The following is a 19,383-nucleotide window of genomic DNA, read 5'->3' as shown; positions in this document are numbered from 1 at the left end:
GACTGTAGACAAAATACAGTATATTTTCTGAAACATCTCACCATTTTTCTGCACAAGTATTAACCAGTATGCATTTTTTTTTCCTTTCACTGAAAAACTCTGGAATTCTCTTTCCGTCCATCTTTCTGGAAGGGGAATTTGAATCTTTACATTTCCCCACACTGGCAACAACTTTAATTTGGTGCACTCTTTATTCTTTTCTTTCCACAGTGGCCTTTATATAAATATTTTTTTTAATAATAACTGTTGCTTTGAGTTTCACTAACTGGAAAACCAGACCCACTGTGGTTAACAATGGTTTTGGGGCCCTTCCATTAGATCTCTTTGTGAAAAGTCTTTGGACCATTATCTGTGTTGTTTTAGTGTGGGAAAGTTTCTATGTCACTAGCTTTCTATAGAAGAGGGAAGCAGTCACTGGTTGTCAGCTCTCCATACAGGAAAAGGAGGAAATATAGTTAAAGTTGAGATATCTTGGGCCTGGTCCAAAGACCAATTGTCAGCCCCCTCAGGGCTGCACCTCCTGATAAAAGTTATGTTGATGGGTTCTGAAGACAGGAGACACAGAGATATTTCTTTTATATTCCATTAAAAAAACTTTTCAATATATGAGAACTCAATGACACAACCTGAGTAAATTACAGACTATTTTCAACATACAATTTTGAAAATTATACAACAGTCTGGAGGGAGTAAAATTACCAAATTCAAATCACTTAAAATCTTAAATCAATTAGATATTCAAGAAGATTTAGATAAATTACAGCAATGGTCTGAAAAGTGGCTAATGAAATTTAACACAAGTAAATGCAAGGTAATGCACATAGGTAAAAATAACAGCAAGTACGATTACAAGTTATTTGGAAATTCGTTAACAAAAGTGAATAGTGAAAAAGATCTCAGCGTAATTATCAGTAGCGATCTCAAATCATCCAAGCAGTATATTTCAGCCTCTGAGAAAGCAAATAAGATTCTAGGACTGATTGCGTGATCTTTTGATTTCAAAAGTCCATCACTCGTTAACAAGCTATATAAATCGTTAATTCGTCCACATTTGGAATATGCTGTTTCCGTATGGTCACCGAATTTCATTAAAGACATTGACAGACTGGAAAAAGTACAACGGCGAGCCATAAAACTGATTCCAAATATAAAAAATAAATCATACAAAAATCGACTAAAACATATGAAACTGTTTTCCCTAAAAAAGCGTAGACTCAGAGGTGACTTGATATAGGTCTTTAAAATTCTAAAGGGAATTGACATCAAAAGTGACCAAATTTTCACATTGAATGAGAATCAGACAAGAAACAATGGTCTCAAACTGTCCGGAAATAGATTCAATTTGGAAGTACAGTAAAAGCTCTTTTATCTGTATTCTCATATCTGGCTCCTTCTTATAACTGGCATATTATTCACGAGGAAATAACAATTTTGTATAAAAATGTAAAAATTCGAAAAAATAAAATTTAAAATTCCCGCGCCAGTCCCGCCGCCGCCAGAGGTAGCGCGCATCTTTCCCACCATCTCCCACAAATCCCGCCACTCCATCAGGCCCAGTGCCCACTGTAATAAGACGCCTGATGTTAAGCATGCGATCATGGCGTAAATTATATCCTCTCGTCATGTTTCAAGAGGAAGGAGATGAGGATTTTGAAGGTTTCGTTGTGAAACAAAGGAAGGCAGTGATGGCTGAGTTGAAGGATATGCGTGGTAGTGCTAAGCTTAGCGTCACTGATGAAGCTCTTCAGGAGTGGATGGAGGTCGACAATGACGAAGCTATCACCCCCACACTAACTGACGATGAAATCATTCAGGCAGTGATTGAGGAGAAGCATGGTAAGGAAACAGAGGCTGATAGTGAAGAGGAAGATGACCCAGAGACAAGAGTAACGTGGAAGGATGCCGCTAAAGGATTGGCAACATTTATCAAGTTTGCGGAGCAGTGCACCTACATGGGGACTCACGACGTGATGTCTCTTCAGTGTCTTCAAAATGAATTTTTAATGCAGAGACAAACATTCTAAACAAAGAGACATACGTAATTTCATGAAAATAAATAAAGATAAATAAATATGAATATACTGGTAAATAAATAAACAACAAAATTGAAGCCATTGAATGAATTTTATTTAAGTACTCTATGAATAAAGGCAATAAATGTATTTTTTTAATATTCCTTCTCGTAACCGGGATTTCCCCTTTCCGGCACGTCTTTGGTCCCACTCGTGCCAGTTAAAAGAGCTTATACTGTAGGTAGAAACAACTTCGCCAACCATGTAGTTAATGAATGGAATAAACTTCCTGCACAGGTAGTGCAATGTAGTTCAATTCGAAGCTTTAAAAATCATTTAGATACACACCTAAGCAAGATGCTGTAATGATTATAATTTATTTCATATTATTTGTTTTTGTTTTGTTATCATTTGTCTGTTTTGATTTTCATTTATTATTATGTCAATTCATTATTATTTACTATTTACCTGTTTGTTTATTATCTAACTATATCTATGCATTTACTTATGTATCTTATTTGTTATTTACATTATCATAGTTTTTATTTATTAATTTATTATTATGATTTTGTTTCGCATCCGACCTAGATATGGACCAAAAGGTCTCCTGTCGGCATGCTCCGCCTTTGTAATCGTGTACCCTACCACTAACATATCTGGGCTGTATGATGATGTACAATGATTCAGATGTGCAGAGACTAGTTTGAGGGCAGTGAAAGAGAATTGCACACCCATCACCTGTCATCTACCTACTCTATTACTGATTTTACAAAATTCATTATACGACTATGCTAAATGGAACATAACTGCTTGTAACTTTGAGAATTTCCTACAAATGGATTCCTCAAAGCTGTGGTTCTTCAGCTTATCATTGCACAAACATATGCACTAGCCTACCACCCATACCATGCAATGCATCCACAAACATGTCTACATCCAGATTACTGAACAAGGTTTTCAAAAGACCACAACTTGATATCTCGCCAACAACCCTCAGACATCAGCCTCCCAGAAAAATCCCTCTCAAGAGAAGCATGAACCACAATGGCATGTGCGCATTCTGGACACACTCCAGCATTAAATAGTACAGAAACAGAACAAGCCTCACCACAGAACCAAACTATCATTCCCATGCTGCTCTATGGGAAATATTTTGGTTTCTGAGTGTAGATATTCTACTGTAGTCATTATATTTTGTGCTGTTTGTAGTATGTCTATTTAATCATTAGTTCTCAAGTATCATGGTATAATATACTGGAAAGGAGGTATAGAAGTGGGGGTCCTGTATTTATTTATTTTAACAATCTAGTTATTTAACTTTAAATTTATTTCTGACTTTAGACTGGACTAATTCTTCTTTTAAGCTATTGCATGAGCCGATACATTTGCATGGATAAATTAAGCCATTTTCAATGTTCCCACAATGCTCCTCATTTTCCCCAAAATCTGTGAATGACAAGTGGGTCTGTGTGATCCTGGTTTTCAAGATGAGGATTGTCTGCTCAAGAGAGAGAGGGGGATGAGAGAGAGAGAGAGAGGGATGAGAGAGAGAGAGAGGGATGATAGAGAGAGGGATGAGAGGGAGAGAGAGAGGGATGAGAGGGAGAGAGAGAGGGATGAGAGAGAGAGGAGGATGAGAGGGAGAGAGAGGGATGAGAGAGAGAGAGGAATGAGAGAGAGAGGGGGATGAGAGAGAGAGGGGGATGAGAGAGAGAGGGGGATGAGAGAGAGAGGGGGATGAGAGAGAGAGAGGGATGAGAGAGAGAGAGGGATGAGAGAGAGAGAGGGATGAGAGAGAGAGAGGGATGAGAGAGAGAGAGGGATGAGAGAAAGAGAGGGATGAGAGAAAGAGAGGGATGAGAGAGAGAGAGAGAGAGAGAGAGAGAGAGAGAGAGAGAGAGAGAGAGAGAGAGAGAGAGAGAGAGAGAGAGAGAGAGAGGGATGAGAGAGAGAGAGAGGGATGAGAGAGAGAGAGGGATGAGAGAGAGAGAGGGATGAGAGAGAGAGAGGGATGAGAGAGAGAGAGGGATGAGAGAGAGAGAGAGAGAGAGAGAGAGAGAGAGAGAGAGAGAGAGAGAGAGAGAGAGAGAGAGAGAGAGAGAGAGAGAGAGAGAGAGAGAGAGAGAGAGAGAGAGAGAGGGATGAGAGAGAGAGGGATGAGAGAGAGAGGGATGAGAGAGAGAGAGAGAGAGAGAGAGAGAGAGAGAGAGAGAGAGGGGGGGGGATGAGTGAGAGATGAGAGAGGAGAGGGGAGAAATAAAAAGAATTCTAAAGTGTTTTATCATGACAATGTAGGTAATTACTGGGTACCTGTGCCCAATTTCATGTTTGTAACTCACTTTGAAAAGAATAAAGACATTCCTAAAAGAATAGAACAAAGAACATGCCAATCTGAAGACGAATATCAAAGTATGGGGTGTCTTATATAAGGCATTATTTTAATATTTTGTTCTCAGTCTTTGTGGGTCTGTGGAATCTTTTTCCTTCATTGTCATGCAGAAATTATCTGCCTTTTGACTTGGTCACCTCCCTTTTAAGGGGGAAAAGCCTTTGGTATATAGATGAATTGATCCCATTTTGATCACGTTACTATACACTCCAGATATAGAACCCAACTGTGCATATATAATGTGTTCAAGACCTCATACATTTTTGAGGATAAATTCAGACACACACAACTGTCTAGCATTTATTACTGTGGTAAAGCAGTTCAACAAGTATTGGTTCTCCAAAGCTTTACTTGGTCAATAACACGTTATACTAACTACAATCCATGATAAGCAAGACTTAAGATTTTGCAAATACATCCCCTCTAGTTATTCTGCTCCATAATACATAACAATATTAATGTGTTTCATTGCACAAAAATATTTATAGTACAATTCTAATGTGGTACTTATATGGATTTGTGAGTATTGCAATATATGTTTACTAGCACATCTTCTTAACAAAAATATTGATTGTATGGACATGATTCAGTAGATATCAACAAGACTCCTCATCTGAACCTACTGTCACAGCACAGGATCATGTTAACTTTGACAACACAAGAACTTACAATCACAGAATCACATGAGAACAGCATCAACTAGCTCATTAACTCATACCACATCAAAGAAATCATCAGTGTACTCTTACTGAAATCTTTACAAACTAAATCAACTGCTCTGCAGCCTAGTGTATAAGGTATATGAGGCACCACGAAGTTACTAAATGGCAGGCATTGCTAGGTACACGCTGACAAGTCAGAACATTCAAACAATCCTTTGAACTAATGGTCACAGCAGTTATCCTTGGTTTGTAATGCAATCTTCCACTCATTAGCCACATCAAATCATTTATTATAGGAGACCTATTGCCATGTCAGCTTGAAGGGAAGTTTTCACCTATCTAACCATCCCAGTCATCTTAGAAAATTATTTAGTTCCATGCACTTCATCATATGGAAAAATATATATATAAATAATAATAATAATTATAATAAATGATGATGATAATAATAATAATAGAAAAGTGAGTATATGATTTAAGCTTTACTGAAAAACAAATTTGGGAAAAATCTTAACCCCTCACTAGATTCATCTCTCACAGCTTTGGCAGCTCTTTCAGCCTGCAGTAATCTCTCCTGGGCCAACATAACAGATATTCCACACAACCTTGCCAAGTCTGTTGAGGAAATACCTTCCTGCTTTTCTAGGAGCACCATTTCTGTTTCTGCCACAACTGAAGACTCTTGAAGGCTTGAAAGTTGCACAACACACACTCCAGAATCAAATACATGAAGACGTAAAGGCAAACCAAGTCCCTGCATTGCTTTACAAGCATTAAGAACATCTTCTGGAGACAGAAGATGTAAACCTCTAGCTCTATTGATTCTACAATAAACTTCAGAAACAAGCATCATTCCACCTGCTTCCCGAATTGGTTCCTCCATGGCCCTGGCCAACTCTTTAGCAAGCTCCTGATGGTACTGAGAGGTGGAACCATAGGTTTCCTTAGTTACTGGATCATCAATGCCCATGCTTAGCAAATATGAACGAAACTGAGTTGTTTCATCAGCACTGATTTCCCCAGAATGTTCTTTAATTTTTGTAGATATACTTTTGGATAATATAACCATATCTTTGGCTAAGCCCATTAGTTGATTCAGGTCTTCAAATGCTTTATTTATATTCTGATCTGTTTTCTGTGCTCTTTCATGAATTGCTCTTTCTATGCCAAGGATGCCAGCTCGAATTGGCCTTCCACCTAGACCTGAAGTGACTCCTGAAAGTGGAAGATTCTGACTAGGTACTTTCTCCCACTCTCTGTCAGAAATTGACTTCTGTAAATTTTTCATAATAGATGCTGGCCGGCCATGCCTAAATGACAGCTTGATATGGGAGTTAGAACTTGAGGTGACAGGCCCTGCAGGTTTTGTATGAGGAGGAAGTGACAAATGTAAAACAGCTTTGGGGCTCGATGTAAATCCCCCTCCTTCTTCCTCAACAAGTACAACAAGGTCTAAACTCAAAGCTAAAGATGAGTTATTGCTTGAGTGTTTCCAAAGCAAGCGATGATTTGTAAGTGTTAGGAAGCCATCCTCATATCCAGTCTTCTTATCACCATCATACAACCTTATCCCATCCACAGAATCCAACACAGTTTCTCCTGCCACAAGAGCAGAATCACACCAAAACCATCGATCCATAGTGCAAGCGTTGCTCAATACATCAACTATCTTTCACACATTTCCTGAGTTGTCTTTCATCCCTTTGGCACACCACCCAAAACTATCAGGTTAACATCTCTCCAAGGGGTCACACTGCCTGCCTCCTGCCAAAATCTGCAAAGAAAAATTTCTTGTCAATATGTAAATCTGATCAAATGTGGACTTGATTAAACATGATGACAAGAAATGCAATGGCAGGAGGCAGTATCACCCCTAAATTGAGTGCTTCCAATATCTCAAACAGCAACATGACCTTTTACATTTATATTGGTTAATCATAAGTTAATCTACCTATCCCCCCTCTCTTTCTCAGCTTCTGTCTGTGTCTGTCTCCTCTTTCTCTCTCTCCATCTCTGCATGTGTCTTTTTATATCTTTCATGTTATTTCTAGGCTTTCAAATATGTATTGTATTTATCACATTCTTTTTCCTTCCACCCTTTGTTTTCCATCTCACAGTATTTATCTTTCATTTTTTTCTGCTTTGTTTTCTATATATCTAAACCTTAAAATTATATTTTCATTACTGTTACTTGGTATTGCCTATACTCCCTTTCCCTATTACCAGGAGGGTGATTGAGTAAAAGCACACCAAGAGGTTTCTTTCTCCTAATAGAGAAGATAACCACCCAAGGCTTGCCCCCATATATCCACGCACCCATCACCCATTTGTTTCCCTTTTATCTTAGTTCCTTATAGATGAAGGGTCCTCCCTGTCCCCCACCCACTGCCTGGGTCAGAATCAATACAGCAAGACACAGCAGGACCAGCCATTTCATTTACATGGCAACCCTCCCTCCTCATTCCCTCATATAAACACAGAGAAGACAAAGAGTAATCCCTTTGGGCCATATCCATTTACAACCATTCTCCAATCAAACCTTCTCCTTTCCCTGCTCAACAAACATTCCTCAATTACTCAAGGCACCATTCACCCCATCCATATATCTCATTCTCAATCTTTCTCTCAAGTTCACTCCATTCACACTTTTTTTGCTAGTCTTTCCTCACTCATTCTTTCCATGTGCCCAAACAATCCTAATATTTTTTCATCATCTCTGCCTACCAGCTCCCTTTCCAGCCCTGCTTTCCTCCTCACCTCATTTCTCACTCTATCCATCCTCATAACACCCATCATACTTCTCAAACACTTCATCTCAAATACACTTAAATTTCTCCTTTCTGTTACCTTTAAACTCCCAAGTCTCTGCCACATACAGTGTCAAAGGCACAATCACTTCTTCACATTCATCCCCAGGTACCTATTTCTAATGACACTTTTCATTTCTATTAAAATAAACACCATGTGAGGATGATGCCTTTATTAGTATGACTAAGTACTTGGAAAAGCTGTAATAACAAGTGGAACATCGTACTGATAAAGGCTCTGTCCTCACTTGTGGTGTCTATTTTGATACACGTCAACAACTGCCACTTTCATACACTTTTCACTTCAAGAATATTTACTTGCCAACATCACTCAACAGTTTACCTACAATCCTACTCCTCTGTTCGCTGCTAAATGTGATATGTTCAACACTTCTCTAACCTCACACTTTCAAACCTTACCTCCAGCTTACTGTCACCCTTTCCTTTTGCACATCATCACCTTGTTTTTACCCACATACCTTCCCAAACTCTTTCACTAGCTGTCACAAAACCCTCCTCTGACCCGGTCAGAAGTGCAGTGTCATCAGTAAACAACAACTGGCTAACCTACCATTTCCCTCTAACCATCTCCAACCCTCTGCCAATCACCCTTACATCTACCTCTCATACCATCCCATCCTTGTAGATATTAAACAGCAAAGACAACATAACAACCCTGGTGCAGCCCCATCTTTACCTCAAAACACTAACAGAACATATGCTTTACCTCAAAACACTAACAGAACATATGCTTTACCTCAAAACACTAACAGAACATATGCTAGGATCCTGGAGGTCCTATCTGCATACATAATGGTAAACAGTGTTTCAAATAGTAATTGCACTCATCAATTACATACATTTCTATGAGGTCTAATTTTTTTCTCCTAAAACTTTCTCAATAAATCACTGCATACTAACAATAATAGCAACATTAATTTTTTAAAACAATAAGTGTGGTATGTAAGTCTATGAAGACCATCAATGTTGTAATTCTGAACATTTATTTAGTGGTGGGATGGCATGCCAGCAGTTATTGGCTACCAATGTTTTTTAGTGATCAAGCCTATTTCACTGTAACTGGGGCTGGTCATCCAGGTAAGAAACTAGATAAATAAAGAAATAACTTATATTGGAGACATGTTCAACACCATTTTTCCCTTCTTTGTGCAAGCATAAATTGAGAGGATGGGAAACTTACTGTGGCAGGTAGAGCTTGGAAGCTTGAACCTGTGAATTCCCCAACCCTCACATTGCTTGAGGAATAAATGTCTAGCCAAATAGTCACAAAGCCAAAATCTATACTTTTTTTTTTTTTTATTAAGGACAACAATTATTGCAACACCACATATGCTCATCTTCAATAAATACAGTTCTTATCACAGTTGGAGTAGATCACATTATTTGGCTACAAGCAATTTTGGAAAGAGAAAATCCAGGCTGTCATGTTTTCTATAGCATCATTCAATTACTTCATATCATACAGGAGCACACCAAAGGTAGAAGCTATCTCAAAAATAATGTTAGCATTTGGAAATGACAGATTTCTATAAGATGAAAAAAAAATTGTAGCTTTTCATATCAAAACCTGGCAATGAATTTTACACTATATATATATATATATATATATATATATATATATATATATATATATATATATGTGTGTGTGTGTGTGTGTGTATTTACCTAGTTGTATTTTACGGGAAGGGGAGCTATGCTCATGGTGTCCTGTCTTCATATCTCATTTTATCTAAACTATTTTTTAATTCATGTATTGTTTTTCCACACACTACTTTCTCATCTATCTTGTTCCAACTGTCTATTACTCTGTGAGGAAAGCTGTTCTTTTTCATATCTCTTCTACAGCTGTCTTTCTTGATTTTCTTTCTGTGCCCTCTTGTATTTCTGTCATCCCATTTTATCAGATTCTCTCTATCAATAATTTCTATGCCTTTCATGATTCTGTAAATAGCTGTCAAATCTCCTCTCTCTCTTCTTTGCTCTAGTGTCTGTAGTTCAAGTTTTGCTAGTCTCTCTTCATATGATAGTTTTGAGAGTGTTGGTGCCAATTTTGTAATTGCTCTTTGTATTCTTTCAAGTTTTTTTTATACATTTTTTTGTACTTGGTGACCACATTGTTGCTGCATATTCCAATCTTGGTCTTATCAGAGTGATTAGTATTTTCTTCACCATTTCTTCATCCAGGTATGTAAATGCCACTTTGTTCTTATCAAATTATAAGTTTCTCCAAAAATCTTATTTATTTGTTTCTCAGGTGACATATTATTCATAACAATGACTCCCAGGTCCTTCTCATTTTCTACTTTTTTTTTTCTTTCTTCTCCCAATTTATATGATCCTGTTATTCTGTTTTTGCTTTTTCCAAATTCCATTATACTACACTTTTTAGTATTGAACTCCATCTCCCACTTCCTACTCCATTCCCAGACTTTATTTAGATCACTCTGTAGTGATTCACAATCTTCTTCCATGTTCACTTTTTTTAATAGTTTTGCATCATCCGCAAAAAAGCTCATATAACTTTCAATTTCTTCATCCATATCATTAACCCATTAAACTCCTATGACAAGATTCCTTGTCATTTGGTCAAATAAAACAAAAAATCATAAAACACCAAAATGTTTGATCAAACACCAGAAAAATATGACGTCAGTCCTCGCTTCGCTTGCGAGCGAAGCGAGGACTGATGTCATATTTTTCTGGCGTTTGATCAAACATTTTGGTGTTTTATGATTTTTTGTTTTATTTGACCAAATGACAAGGAATCTTGTCATAGGAGTTGAATGGGTTAATATATATAGCAAACATTGTTAGGCCCAGAACTGTTCCTTGTGGAACACCACTTATTACTTCATCCCAATTGAGTGTTTGTCTCTTATCACTATTCTCATTTTTCTTTCTTGCAGAAAGTCTTCCATCCATTTAAGTAGTTTGCCCTGTATTCCTCCTTCGGTTTCTAATTTCTTAAGCAACTTCTTATGTGGTACTTTGTCAAAAGCTTTTTTTAGGTCTAGAAATGCACAATCAGTCCATCAATCTCTCTCTTGTATTATATCTATTAGCCTGGAATAGAAACATATTAAATTAGTGATGCATGATCATCCTTGTCTGAATCCAAATTGCCTTGGATTTAGCATATTGTTTTTTCTAAATATTTTACCCATCTACTTTTGATCATTCTTTCACAAATTTTTGCTATTGTACTTGTTAGAGAGACTGGTCTATAGTTGGTAGGGTCTTCTTTATTTCCCCCTTTATATATAGGTACTATATTTGCTTTTTTTCCAATCTTCTGGAACTTTTCCTTCTTTCAAGGAACTGTTTATTATGCTATGTATTTTGTCTGCCAGTTCATTCCTGCATTCTTTCAAAATCCAGTTTGCTATTTCATCTGGTCCATGCAATTTTCTGACATCAAGATTACTCAAGTGTTTCATTATTTCATTCTTTGTTACTTCTATTTCTTTCATAGGGGGGACTTTCTCTTTCCATTCGATCTCTTCAGGTTGTATGTTCTCCCTTGTAAACACTGATTTAAAATGCTTGTTCATAATTTCCACCATTTCTATTTCCTCTGTGTATTCAACTCCTCCTTGTCTTAATTTCTCCAAGTCTTGTTTGTTTTTCAGTTTGTTGTTTACAAATCTGTAAAATAATTTTGGTTGATCTTTACATTTTTCTATGACATCTTTTTCATATTTTCTCTTTTCTTCTCTGCACACTTGTGCATATTCATTTCTATAACAAGTACATATTTTCCATTTTTCAGGTCTTTTGTCTTCCATTTGGTCCAGGCTTTATCTCTTTTGTCTTTTAACTCCCTACAACTTTTGTTGTACCAGCACTTCACATATTCTTTTTCTTGTTTTTGTCTTGGGACATACTTTTCCACTCCTTTTTTAATAAATTTTTGTCAAAATATTCCATTTCTCTTCCACTGTTGTCTATTCTTTATATATTCCTTCCCAATTTTCTTTTTGATAGAATTCTCTTATTTTATCAAAGTTTGTTTTTTCATACATCATTCTTCCTTTTCTATATTGTTCATTTCTTTTCATGTATTTTTCCTCATTTAGTTCCAGTTCAATCAATATGTGGTCACTTTTACTTATTGGTGTTTTATATTCAATCTTTTCCACTATTCTAGGTTCAGATGTGATTATTAGGTCTGGTCTCGATGGCTCTTCTTCATTTCTATACCTAGTGTTCTCCTGTATCCACTGTGTCATTGTATGGTCAATAATCATCTCGAGTAGAACATTTCCCCATGAGCCGTTTCCACCCTTTACTGTCATCTCTTCCCAGCAGACTTCTTTGCAATTAAAGTCGCCCATCACAACTATTCTTCCTCCATCTTCCATTATCTTATTTGTTATCCTTGTGTCTTCTAACATACTTTTATGTTCACTCTCTTCCCATGAGGCTGTTTTTGGAGGCACATAATTTATCACAAACTTTCTGCTCTTCTTATCTCTGTCTTCCACTTCGATCATAATCATCTCTATTGTATTCTTTCCATATGTGACACACCTCACATTTATATCCTTCTTAGTCAGGAACATAACTCCACCCCCTTGTTTTGTCTCTCTGTTTCTAATCCAATAACTATATGCATCATATCCTACACTGTTGGGTGGTAGTGGACCTTTTAATTTCGTTTCTACAATTCTCATTATGTCCGGTTCTTTTTCCTTCAGATAATCATTCAGTTCATTCAATCCTGTTATTGACCTATCTATATTTGTGTAAGACACTTTTAGTTTTCTGCCACTTCCATTGTATTCTCCGTTTCCCTTTTGTTTTTCTCTAGTATGTTGTATTTCCTTACTTTCATATCCACTACTCTCCAATAGTTTTTCTCTTTTTCTGACTGTTCTGTTCTCGTTTTTTTCCTTAGCTTCATGTCTTTTCTTTTTTTCCTCCTCTCTTTCCTCTTTATTCATTTCTCTTTTTATCCATACCTTTTTATATTGTTCACTTGCTGCTAGTTTCCTTGTTTTTGCTAAGATATTCTCTGCCATCATTTGTGACCTGAATTTAATCTTAATTGGTCTGATCTTATCTGTACTATACTTTCCGAGTCTATACATCTCTTCAATTTGTTTCATGATTTCAGGTTCATCTTCTTGAACCAATTCTAGTAAACTGCTTACTTTTGCTTTTTCCTCATTGATTCTTGTGGTTCTATTTAGGTTATATTTCTCTTCCATTCCTAATATAATTATACATTTCTTTATATCTGCTAAGTCTCTTACTATATTCTCCTTCTGTCTCATCACTTTAATAACTGAGTCTTCAGTTTGTTCTTTGATTTGCTGTTTCATTATGTCAGTAAATGCAACTCTACTGTTTTCTTGGATTTTTTTTCAACCCTGTGCTTCTTTTGCTATGGCCTCTTTATTGTCTTTATTATTCCTCTTCAATTCCGCATTCTCCTCTTTTACTTCTTTTAACTGTCTTTTTAATTCTTCTATTTCATTAGTTAAGTTTTTGTTCACCTTCTCTAGTTCTTCCAATTTTTCAACTCTCTGCGCAATCTTTGCTATATTACCGAACCTATTCTCCCACTGTTCGGTCATTTTTTCAAGTTTTTCCTCTAGTCTTGCTAATCGGGGGAGGTTGGTATCCTCCCCCCCCTCATTAAATCCCTGGAAATTATTATCTTCACCTTCCATTGTGCTGCTCTTATCTATATTCCTAATCTTTACATTTTTGTTAATCCCTTCTTCAAAATCCTCAATCCTTCGTTTGTTTACAAGACGCCTGGCCTCCTGGACCGAGTCCTCCCCTTCCTCATTTCCTTCCATTTCCCTCAGTAATCCCTCTCCTTTTTTATCACCTTCCCACTACACCACGAGCTTTCCCCTTCCCTATAAATACAATAAGGTACTTCCTTGACGTTGAGATCTGCGTAGATTTAGTTTTTTCTTCGGAACTCCAATTCTCGCCGTCCATCCAACAACAGTGTGTATATGTGTGTGTGTGTGTATTTACCTAGTTGTATTTTACGGGAAGGGGAGTTATGCTTGTGGTGTCCAGTCTTCATATCTCATTTTATCTAGCCTGTTTTTAAATTTGTTTATTGTTTTTGCACACACCACTTTCTCATCTAACTTGTTCCAAACATCTATTACCCAGTGGAGAAAGCTGTTCTTTTTTTAGGTCTCTTCTATAACTGTCTTTCTTGATTTTCTTTCTATGTCCTCTTGTATCTCTACTATCCCATTTTATTAGATTCTCTCTATCAATAGTTTCTATGCCTTTCATGATTCTTTTAATAGTTATCAAGTCTCCTCTCTCTTCTTTGCTCTAATGTTTGTAGTTCAAGTTTTGCTAGTCTCTTCATATGATAGTTCTGAGAGTGTTGGTGCCAATTTCGTAATTGCTCTTTGTCAATTTCGTAAATGCTCTTTGTATTCTTTCAAGTTTTGTTACACATTTTTTTGTACCTGGTGACCACGTCGGTGCTGCATACTCCAATCTTGGTCTTATCAAAGTGACCAGTATTTTCTTCGCCATTTCTTTGTCCAGGTATGTAAATGCCACTTTGATTGTTCTGGAGTCCAACTTCGTTGTCACTTTGACCGACGTGTGTGTGTGTGGAAGTGGATATTTTTAGATACTTGGGTGCAAATGTGGTGGAAAAGGGAGGAGTGGAGGTAGAATATAGATTAAGAGAAGCAAGTAAATGCCTTGGGGGAATAAAAAGTGTAATGAGAAATACAACATTTGGGAATGGAGGCTAAAAGGAGATTGTATGAAGGAGTGATTGTGCCAACAGCACTGTATGAGGCAGAAACATGGAACATAAGAGAGGAAGAGAGGAGTTTGAATGTGTTAGAGATGAGGTGCCTGAGAAGTATGATAGGGGTTAATACGATGGATAGAGTGAGAAATGAGGTGAGGAGTAGAATGGAGGTGGAAAGGGAGTTGGAAGATAGGGTTGATGAAAGAGTATTGGGATGGTTTGGACACATGAAAAGAATGAGTGAAAATTAGTAAAACAGGTGTGGAAGGCAGAGGTAGGAGTGAACATGAGGGGTGCAACCAAGGAGGAGATGGATGGATGGGGTAAAAGGGCCATTGGGAAATAGGGGAATGTCTGTTGAGGAAGGACAGGAGAGGACAGAAGATAGGGGTGAATGGAGAATGGTTGTGTATGGATGATGTGATGCATGAGGAAGAGTGGGTGGAAGATGGGGGGTGAGGGAGTATGTGTGAAAAATAAATTGACACAGCCCAAAGGGATTTCTCCACATCATCTCCATTTTTGCATATGGGAACAGAGAGGGGGAGTTGCCAATTAAATGAACCAGCCTTGCTGTGGATGTGCTGTGTCTTATGACACTGCTTCTGACCCAGGGCAATGGGCAAGATGCAGGGATGAACAGTCTTCCAGGAGGAGCCAAGATATGAGGGAGGGTGGAGTGGATGGGAGTGGAGTATGAGGAGATGGAATGGGTGAGAGTGGTTTTTATGCCTTTGTTTTATTGCTACCTCTCTTGTAGGGGGGAAAAAGCCTTTGGTATATGTATGTATATTACAGGTTAAAAATGTAATCACACATTTGTCAATCACGTGAAAAACACTGCTGGATAAAAAAAGACTGGAGACAGGGAATCTATATACTTTGATTGCAAACTGCAATCCTCTTCAGTATCTACTGAAGAGGATTGCAGTTTGCAATGAAAATATATAGATTTCCTGTTTCCATTCTTTTTAACTCCAATGGTGGTTTTCATGTGATGTGTGATGTATGTGTATGTATAAACATAAACTGTACAATTTTATGCATGTTTGATGGTGCTTTCACTTTAAAATAATGAACCATTAAAAACAAAAATAAAAGCAAATCTATTTGGTAAACTTATCATGACAAATATGATAACCTCTGGTGAATGATAGTCATTAAGCATTTAAAAAATCAGTGGAATAAACATACAGGGAGCAGGACACCTAGTCCAATCACTGTCCCACTATGTCACCTTTTACAACTCACATGGGAATCATGGTGGCACAATATTCTTTCCTCTCCCAACCTCAGGGGACATAGGGGAAAAGGTATATTCCAAGAAGTGGTAAAGAATAATGTCAAGGGAACAGCACAGTGGAGCCAGAGTACAAAATAGCATAATTCCTCTAATAGAGATTTTTACTTTAACATGACAAATGTGTGGCTCTGGTCTGTATGGTTGCCTCAAAATATATTTGGTTGCATGATACTTTCCAAATAATACTGCATGATAACAAGCAGTAAGTACCTCAGTATGGGGAATGTCTATTGAGCAGGGAAGGGAGAGAGCAGGGGATGGGTGTGAGTAGAGAATGGTTGTGTATGGATGATATTTTGATGTAGCCCAAAGAGATTTCTTCCTAGACAGTGGGCAAGTGAAAGGGATGATCCTTCATCCATGAGGAACTAAGATGAATGGGAAACAATAGATGGTGGATGGGAATGAGTTTATGCCTTGACTGGCTATCTCCCTTATAAGGGGGAAGAGGGCCTTATAGATAGAAAAATCAGTAGCACTCGTCACCAGATATGAACATTTCCATCTATATACCAAGGGCTTTTCCACCCTTATTAAGGAAGTAGGTAAGTCAACAGGAATGTACCCACTCCTATCCACCACCTTTTCCTCCCTCTCATCTTAGCTCCTGCCAACTGCCCTGGGTCAGAAGCAATACAGCAAGGCCCCTCCACTTAATTGATGACCACCCTCTCACCATCCCCTCACATAGGAAATAGAGAAGACAGAGAAAACCCTACAGGCTTCATCAAACACATTTTGCATTTGTTAAAGAAAAAATATCATATATATATATATATATATATATATATGATGGGGGGGGGCAGTATCCAACAGCATTATTGACAAGCTCCAATACAAGAAAATTAGGCAGAGCCATGGAAGCAGAGTGTCCCCAGACTGGCTGTGATGGCTCCATCTAAAGCTATGACAAGTAAGACAAGACAATAACAAAATCTTTAATATGAACATATGACCACATTTATCCCTCTGCTGTGATCATGGTTATTCTGTACTAGTTTTCCACTGTGAGAAATTTGTTACATGTGACTCAACCATTTGAAGGCATCAACACACAGTTGGACTTGCACTGTCTGAGTCAAGATTTTTGAGCCAAGAATATTGGTTTTCATTCTTACTAGTGTGCCACTCCTAGATTGTATGGTTCTGTTCCAATAGTAAGCAAACACATTTTTCATCCCCCCCCCTTTTCTTTTCATTTGAAAGATCTATTTTCATGGCATGGTTAGGTTCGATTTGGAACTACTGGACAATTTGAGTACCTTGGGCAATTACCATATTTGACGGCATATAGAACGCACTTTTTTTTTTCCCAAAATTTTGGCTCAAAAATCGACCTGCGTCTTATACATCGTAGGTAAAGTTTGAGACCTCCCATGGGTCTAGGCTAATCTCTCTGATGCTCACTAACCCAGCTTACGTTCAGTACTTTTACCTACCCTAAACACCATGCATCTTTATTTTATTGCTGGTATTATTGTACTACTACCGGTGCATGAAAGCAATCTAGTCTGTAATGCTGTGACTTGCATTTATAAACATCGGTTGGTTGGCGCCCTGACTTACTGGTAATGCCATCTGTTGACAAAGAATAAAACTACGGTATGATCATTGCCAGCGCTGCCAGATGTATGACCCAGTGCTGTATGACCTATGACATTTTTACTTAATTAGCAAATTTTAACGACTTTTTAGTCCATATGTACAATTTTTTTAATGAATTGTTGATTTTCTATTGATTGTACAACATTTTTAAACCCTATTTTACAACAATTGATTACAAAGTACGGTATCTGGCAACGCTGATCATTGCCAGTTCATGTAGTTAGAGTGCATATAGGTTAGACATCTTGGTACAATGAGTTCATAATCACAACAAAAACACAGTAATGCCTTCACCATCATGGAGCATGTTTCTGCTTATGTAATGTACAGCTAGACAGTTTTCAACAATATATGCTTAAGTACACTAAAACTATTTTCTTGAATCTGACCTGCTGAAATCGGGATGTATCTTATATGCCATAAAATACGGTAACAGACAACGGCAGAACTCCATGTTCTCTCATAAACTCCAAGGAAGCCATATTATCTTTGTAACAGCACTTATTAACATCACCTAGAGTTGGAGAATACCTGGTCCACAATGTAAAAGCCATCATCTAACTGACAGTGACTGGACTGGATAGACAATAGCACGGTGTCCGTACCATATCCTAGTAGCTTCGTTCGTAGTAGATATGCTTGTAGCAAAGTTTTTTGTTATCCATTTCAAACAAGAAAATCACATACTATTTCCTTGCATTTTTACAAAATTGATATCTAATTTTCTAATGCTATATCACGTAGGTGTGCACAGCTAAAATAATTTTCCATTGCTTTGACGCATAGGGTGTTGACAACTAAAAATTTACCAATATCAGTTTAAGTGATTCTGGAATCTTATCCAACAGTCTTCCATTTGACTTTAAAGGGTTAGGAGATAGAAAAGTTTTAAAAGCAGGTTGAAGACTCATTTGTTCTCAAAATTTTAGGATCTGAAGATTGCCAGGTAGTGAAAAATCTACTTTCTGATCAAAACTTTATGTGCATGATCCCATAGATAGGTAGGTCAAACACCACCAGAGGCGCCACCGTCGATGACGAGCACAATAGCGCGTCATTTTATGCGCACGCCGTTCAAACGGCCAAATTTACATACCGCGGGAAATTTAATTAATAAAAATGTTGCGTGAGTGTATTTACTACGATCGTAATAAATTTCAAACATTCACATCATCAGTTACATGTCGGTCAATAAAAACATTAGATAAACATGGCGGCCTGCATTCAGCAGTATATCAAAAATTGGTATATGTTTCAACGTAAAAAATGAGCTAACAAATTTATTGTGCGGGCAACTGACCATAATTAACCAAAACTACTAGTATCGTGGATTATTCTAATACCAAAATAAAGTCAGTATGTTACGGTAGAGCTGAGAAATTGGTTGTTAAAATTAGTTTTTTTTTCTATCGGGTCGGATTATCGGATAACAACATCAACATCCATCCCGCCATCTTATCTATCACTGGTGATATGGACCAAACTTCACTCTATTAAGTTTCTTACTATTATATTATGAGTGTAATAGACTTATAGTTGAATTATTTTAAATATTTCCTTTAAAATGTGTGATTTTCATGTAATTTGATCGAAGAGAAGTTACGTTTTCATCCTCCGTAATATTACGGACCACAGCTACGATTCGTCCTGCCCGCTATCTATGATCACTGGTGGTATGGATCAAACTACACTATTAAGTTTGTTACTATTGGGTTATTAGCGTAATACCTTGCATATAATTGAATTATTCAAATTATTTTCTTTAAAATGTGTGATTTTCATGTAATTTTACGGTATTCGTAGCTGTGGTGGGTAATTTTGCAGAGGATAAAAACG

The 19,383-nt window shown here is 37.3% G+C and overlaps 1 protein-coding gene across 1 annotated transcript in view; it reads right to left on the bottom strand.

Moving 5' to 3' along the window:
- Positions 1–4,688: 4,688 nt before the first annotated feature.
- The window catches only part of Vps36 (vacuolar protein sorting 36), a 15,629-nt gene continuing 934 nt past the window's right edge, over positions 4,689–19,383 (bottom strand). The window contains exon 2 of the mRNA XM_076212697.1: positions 4,689–6,837. Coding sequence (XP_076068812.1) covers positions 5,539–6,702 — 1,164 coding nt within the window. The 5' untranslated portion in view covers positions 6,703–6,837 and the 3' untranslated portion in view covers positions 4,689–5,538. The remainder of the gene's footprint in view (positions 6,838–19,383) is intronic.

The sequence above is a fragment of the Oratosquilla oratoria genome, chromosome 30 (genome assembly GCF_046742065.1).
Source record: "Oratosquilla oratoria isolate Oo_2021 chromosome 30, ASM4674206v1, whole genome shotgun sequence".
Lineage (NCBI taxonomy): Eukaryota > Metazoa > Arthropoda > Malacostraca > Stomatopoda > Squillidae > Oratosquilla > Oratosquilla oratoria.
Note: the sequence above shows the minus strand (reverse complement) of the source record. Positions and strands in the feature narration are given on the sequence as shown.